Here is a 7,172-nt window from a genome sequence, read left to right on the forward strand (position 1 = left end):
ACACACAACGTCGACGTCCAGACATTAATATTCCTAGAACAAGATCCAAATTTGCCCAACGCCAGAATATATACTAAGGACCTTATCTTTATAAAATAATAAATAAAAAAAGTGACATTACTCGGTTAAATAAAAATAAACTTAAAATGTATCTACGGAATCTGCTAAATGATCTAAGCTATAAAGAAACAGAAAACTATCTTTGTACATGAAAAACATACACACACACACACACACATGCGCATACACATACACACTCACACACGCATGCATTCATTACAATAGTACATACAATAAAGAAAATTTCTTTACCAAATTAGTTTGACGTATTTTTGTATTGTATTCTTTTTTTTTTGTACTATCCTAATATATTTAAGCACAAGTTAAAACTTGAAATAAAACTAGTTTTTTAACGGATTTAATCGCGTATATTAATTATTTTATTTTAACATCCCGACGTTTCGAGCACTTTGCAGTGTTCGTGGTCACGGGCAGACACACTGCAAAGTGCTCGAAACGTCGGGATGTTAAAAATAATTAATATACGCGATTAAATCCGTTAAAAACTAGTTTTATTTCAATGTGTAATAATCGCGAAAATCTAAGACAACATAACGTATACATTGCCCCAAAAAAGAGTTACTAACCCTGTGTAATCGGGTACTTGGAGTAACAAGTTTATTCTTTTTCCTAGTGTTAATAGAATGAACGTCACAATTTCTGGGAAAATCATTTATGTTTTTGCGTACATAAATAACATTATCAAAAACAAATTGAGAAGCGACAGTCATTATTTTAATTTCTTTAAATTTACCTCTTAACGAATCTTTTGGGACCAGGTTATAAATTGCACGAATAGCCCTCTTCTGCAGGACAAAAATAGTATTAATGTCAGCTGCATTACCCCAGAGTAGGATGCCATACGACATTATACTATGGAAATAATTGAAGTACACAAGGCGTGCCGTATCCACATCAGTCAAAAGTCTAATTTTTTTTACCGCATAGGCTGCAGAGCTAAGTCTATTCGCCAATTTATTTATATGGGGGCCCCATTGGAGCTTAGAGTCTATTGTCATACCAAGGAACTCTGTTGATTCTAAAACATCTAATGCTTCCCCGTTTAAACGTACACTCGTTTTGACACATCTTACATTGGGAGTAGTGAATTTAATACATTTAGTCTTTTTACTATTTAACATTAAATTATTAACACTAAACCAATTTACTATTTCAGAGAGAGTATTGTTCACATCGTCATATATTGAAAGACGTCTTTTTATTTTAAAAATTAAAGAAGTATCATCAGCAAACAATACTATCTCGAGTTTATCACCTAGGAGATGTGGCAGGTCATTTATATAAACAAGGAAGAGAAATGGTCCAAGAATTGATCCTTGAGGGACCCCCACAGTTGTTATTAGAATGCTAGAAAATCAAGATTATACTAGTTTTTGAAGCAATTTTTGATTTAATTGAGTTCGGTATCGGACTCCGGTGTCTGAGTAGTAGACATCAATAATAGTTACTTTGTATTTATTTGAGATCGAGTAAATTTAAATAGTCTTTGAAGATTCGTTCATTACATAATAGTGATGGAATCACTTTTATGTATTAGTATTCTTATTAATAATATTATGAAGGCATCTCTCTATAATATCTCAGTTCCCGATGTTGGTGGTGAATTGGCGACGTAAATAGCTAGTATAAGTGTATTATCTATGGACGTAAATAATGGTTAAATAATTTTATTACAAGACCACTCACATCTGACAACCTTTGGCACATTTGACAGTCTATTCTATGTTAAAAAAGTCGTATTTATATATTAACAATGGTAAACGAAAAATATTAGATGTTTATTTTATAATAGGATGGGTATTATGCGATATAATTATTCCTAATTAAATTTATTTTCATTGAATATCATCACATGTTTTATCTCATATTTTAAGGTAAAATTTTACAGAAATTTATAAGTTTTTAGACGCGAACGCATGTGTCAAATTGAAACATCTGTCGAATAAATTAATAAACATTGTCAAGACTCAAGTTCAAGTTATACTGCCAGTAAATTAGGTATTTTTTTCTTAATTCACGTCTAATTAACGAGCAATGAGAAAGGAATTTATACTAGTACTGCTAGGTATTATTAGTATTTCTACGCTATCATCACTTTTATCGGGTTATGTGCAAATTGAACCAGATAAAATTCTGCTAGACACTGTCGTTGGCATCGTTGGTGCTGGAAATTTTTCTTATTGGCAGCTAGGCCACACAGGGCCTTTATTAATAGAACTAACGTCTCTCACTGGTGACGCAGACCTTTACGTGTCAGATTCGGTCAGGTAAAAGACAACTAAATAAGAGCTTTTATAATTTTTAAATTAATTTCCGTTTAGTCTAACAAAACCTTTTGGTAAAGATTTAAGCTAGAATATAAAAAAAAAAAAAAAACAAAGCGTTTAATTGTAATGCTATATACAATATTAAATATTAAAGATAAATTTAAGTAATAAAATTTAATATCTGTATATTAAAAAAATATATTTTATTGCCGTTGTGAAAACAATTATTTTACATTTCGAGAAATAAAGATAAAAAAGATTTATAAAATGAATGATCAGAAAAAAGATTTAATTCGGAGGCTTGAATATAAAAATATTTATATATAAGGCATACTATGTTTTACAAGACAAAAAAAAAATTGTATTTCAGGCCAAGTTATGAAGTGGACAAGAATAATTTCAGCTCTGCAACCTGTGGTCCTGAACTGGTTAATATACCATTTGAATTTCCACGACCCATTGGTAAATTAACAATAATATTTAAGGATTAGTTAGATTCAATTCAAAATGATTTGTATTTATTGTTATTTAACTATTCCTTTCAAGTATCATACATATCCTTTACTAGAATCCTGCTCCAGCTTGATCAAAATGATATGATATGAATATCACTCAGGAATAATATAGCTGTCTAAGAGTATTTTGGAATTGTATCAATTTTTCCTTTTATTACCCCTCACATACAAACAAACATCTTTATAATACTATCATAGATAGAATAACATACATAATAACTAGTACAATAATGGTACGTTCAAACACCCAGACCCAAGACTACATAGAAAACGAATGAACTTTTTCTACATCGACTCGGCCGGGAATCGAACCCGGGACATCGGAGTGGTGTACCCATGAAAACCGGTGTACAAACTACTCGACCCCGGAGATCGTCGTTTTATATTTACAATAAGTTACATTTTCCAGGAATAGGTGTATTCGGTGACTGGTCACATGCGATATCAGAGTACAGCATACATGTGTTCCTTGACACATCAGCCGTGCTCAGCGAAGAGCAGCTGCTGGCTATAGAGCGCTTCCACACCAACCCCGATAGATCTGGTGAGTAGGATTAAATGTTCGAAGTGTGTCCAGTATGTCTGCATTGCTGGGCATTAAACGAACCTGAAAGAAAGGGAGAGGAATCCCTTGAATTGAAAAAATTCGTTCAATAATTCAGTAGTTTTCATATGATGGGTAGACAATGAAAGAAAAACTTAGTATATGTATACTCAATTCCAACCATAACAGGAAAAAAGCCAAATAAACAACATTTGACAGCAAATTGACGAGAGCTTGATTAATCTATGATATTCACTATGGATTTGCGAAAAAATAGCGTTTTGAACGTCAACGAAACACTAGTACAATATAGCCGAGTTATTAGCAAATCACATGAAGTACGTAAATCTAAGGTTCCTTTATCTTTTTTCCTACTTCCATTGGAATAGGCTACAGGGGTACAGTGTCTATGCTTGATGAAGTCCGTCTGAATGATATCGTCCAGTGGCAATTTTGGCCATTCCACAAAATTAACTGTGCAGGACATCGTGCTCAAGTTTGCCACCAGAGAAAAAAAAAAAATTTGACGCCAACGTGTTTGGTACTCGCTGACACTCGTAACTCGATGGGACTAAATTCGATTCGATAGGAAAAAGTTGACAGTAGAGGCAGAACCAAATCCTTCACATGCTTTTCAAAGGACTGTGTACACTTGTTTACTGTACCAAGTTTCAGTGACCGGACTGTTTCTGAAAATTTTTGGACACCTAATTTTTTGCTGACCTGATGATCTGAGGGCTTAAACCTCGGGATCGTATACCCATCATAGAACACTAGATTTTACAAATAAACAAAAAAGCTTATTTGGAATGTTATAATTGATAACAAAATAATAATAAGAATCAAAGATTAAATTATATTTAGTTGTTGTTAAGGAGTTGTTTTTCTTTTCAGATAACACGAATCAACGGACCAGAGAAAAGGTTGCCTCGAGGAAGACGGACGAGGAGAAACCGAGATTTATGAAACTGTTAAATATTCTAGATATGATATTTGATATGTTGGTTTTGTAGTTTGGATCATTTTATATCAAAGAAAACCTTTGTAAATTGATTTTGTAAGTCACAAGTTAAAAACTTACGAACGGTCTTGTTTTGGGACGCTTGAATATCGTCCCGTACAAATTACGCTATCGGTAAGGATCGTTGCTTGAATATCGATGGATCGGTATTGATGTCCTCCCACCCTTTGAATAGTCGTCATAACTCCCAACGAACATTATTAAGTACTTCCAATCACTTAGATAATCTAATAAAAGACTAATAAGTAAGCAAATTGGAAGAATGTCGCTGGTTTGACACAAGTTTGACAGTGAAATGTCAACTGAGCGAATTAAATACAATTCTTAACACGACACCTTTCGCGCCAACAACTGAGTAATTCTGAAATAATTCACCGCGAATGTATCTCACTCGTGAAATGTCGTCAGCTGATTCACGGTGAAACGCCATTTTGTTACGTGTTCCTGAATTTTATAACTGTTATAGTCGATGTCGAATATCACATTCTGGAATTCCACGAGTGTGTTCTGCGGTGAGTTTCGAGTTTATTCTTCAGTGTTCCTACTGCGAGTTTTTATTACTTAAACGTAGTTAAACTTAGTGTTTACGTTATAACGCCATCTAGTGACAGACATTGGAATCAAATTTTCTGAGTTTTTTACATCACCGTCAACGCTCGTGATTGGTTGTTTTCAGTATTTTGCGAGTGCGGGCAGCAATTTTAAGAATTGTAAATGTAAAGCTTTACGATTAATTTTGTAAAAATAGCATTAGGCGCACTGTACACCTCTATAGGGCCGATTACTTCGCCGATGTCAAGGAGCCGATAGAAGAAGACGAATCGTGTGCGGTTGAGTTAACAAACCAAATAAATTAAACTAAATAATAAGGAGTTTCTTCGTCAATCCTTAAAGATTATATATCAATAAGAAAATTGAGTTTAACTCATTATTCTTCTGAATATCTAATAATCTAGACATCGCTCTATCCTGCAACCAAGCGAACTAGAGATAGTAAAATTATTTTACAGATGTAGTGAATAATCCTTTCCTATCGGCAAAACTCGGAACAACGATAACACCCGAATGGTGCCGATGTGTCTATGAATTACTGTATTATTAAATTACGTGTAGGTATCAAATAAATCGCATACTTTATTTATCAATGTCAAATGTCAAACTGCCCGTTTGACGTATATTACAATGAGATGTTAAAACCACCACGATTCTATCATATAAAGAATTCGTTAGGTAAACAAAAATATAACTAGTTACCGAGGACGTTTTATTTCAATAAAACGCACTGATAAAAACCAAATTCCGGTTGAGATGATCTAGTGATTCTATAAGGATTGGAACCCCAAAAGTCTAACTATAAGTCAAAACTACAGTAGGATTTTGCAGATCTTTTTATAACAATAAATTTTTGTAATTAATTAAAAAACTATGACATAACAAAAAAGACACCTCAACATAAAACAAAACATACCAGCAGAGAAATTAATATAAATACATATGATTTGTTAATGTGTATCGAATAAAATTAATGTTTATTATTTACAAAAATGACAGACAAGAGTGAAATGTAAAAAGTATATCAAAATATAGGTCGCCTGCATTAATACACGAGTCCATGAAGTTTATCACAAAATCTAACATAAATATCAACAAAATATTTCTGTGGTATTAACTACTCTATATAGATACTTCCTCTTGCAATGCGACCGTTCCCTACGTTGTGAGTGTGAGTGAAGTAGTAAGACAAAAACGAACATTTCCGAGAAAATACGAAAGGAAAGGATTATTCACTACATCTGTAATAGACTAATTGACATTTACATCCTATTGGTAAGTATGATAACAGTTCGTAACAATAAAATCATAATATATCCACTGTTAAACAGAGGACTTAGAACTGAACCCTGTGGGAGACATTTCCGGAAAAATCTGGCCCTCGGATCTAAGATTTTTCCAATCGGAACAGAAACTCGGTAATAGCTTCATTTTATGAATGTTTTCAAAACCAAGTAATACCACAAAGTGCATTCGGTGCTAGGCGCTCTGTACAACAACCGTCTTCGAACATGTATTTGACGCCCCCTGAAACCTGTTGGTAGATTGGGAACCAATTTAGTTCCTATTGACATATTTAAGTTGTCACTAAAACACAATTTCGATTTATAAAGGGAACGTTAAAATATATTTGAACCCAAAACTCACAATGCTTTTAGGGTAATTTGTGATTTTTCCAAGGCCTTTGATTGCCTGCAACACGAGATTGATGACAATAGGGTTAGCAAGTTGACTGACTGAGTTTTATTGTTTCTTTTTGGTCGGTAGAATCTACATACCGGTCTGATGGTAGCTTTGAATTTAATTTAAAGCCTATTTATTGAAGTTGTTGGTTCTGATTTTAGTAGGACAACGTTTACGTTAAAAAAACTTGTATAATTTAAAAAGGTAATTGTTGTTAATGTTTTTAGATGATAAAAATAATGAAATGATCGCCTCGAGGCAATTTTGGATAAGTATATTAATACCCATGGTTGTAAAAATAACGCTTAAAAAGATCTGGTGGTGATGAGCGACTGTCGTTTTGTCAGAATGACAAGTTCTTATTGAGGAGGAATAAAGAATTTCTTTAATTATAATAATTGTTTTATTTTTATCATAACATTATACATTTGCCGTGAAAATATATCAGAGTTTGATAGTTAAACTGTTCGTAATTGTTCGATTTTTATATATTTTTTAATTATAATATT

General features: G+C 32.9%; 1 protein-coding gene across 1 annotated transcript; it reads left to right on the plus strand.

Moving 5' to 3' along the window:
* Nucleotides 1-2,046: 2,046 nt before the first annotated feature.
* On the plus strand, nt 2,047-4,476 carry LOC125074715 (UPF0669 protein C6orf120 homolog). Its single transcript, XM_047686125.1, has 4 exons — nt 2,047-2,348; nt 2,719-2,810; nt 3,273-3,407; nt 4,302-4,476. Exons 1-4 carry the CDS (start codon nt 2,116-2,118, stop codon nt 4,418-4,420), a joined length of 579 nt encoding a protein of 192 aa, XP_047542081.1. The 5' UTR covers nt 2,047-2,115; the 3' UTR covers nt 4,421-4,476.
* Nucleotides 4,477-7,172: the final 2,696 nt, after the last annotated feature.

This window comes from Vanessa atalanta, chromosome 28 (genome assembly GCF_905147765.1).
Source record: "Vanessa atalanta chromosome 28, ilVanAtal1.2, whole genome shotgun sequence".
Classification (NCBI taxonomy): Eukaryota; Metazoa; Arthropoda; class Insecta; order Lepidoptera; family Nymphalidae; genus Vanessa; species Vanessa atalanta.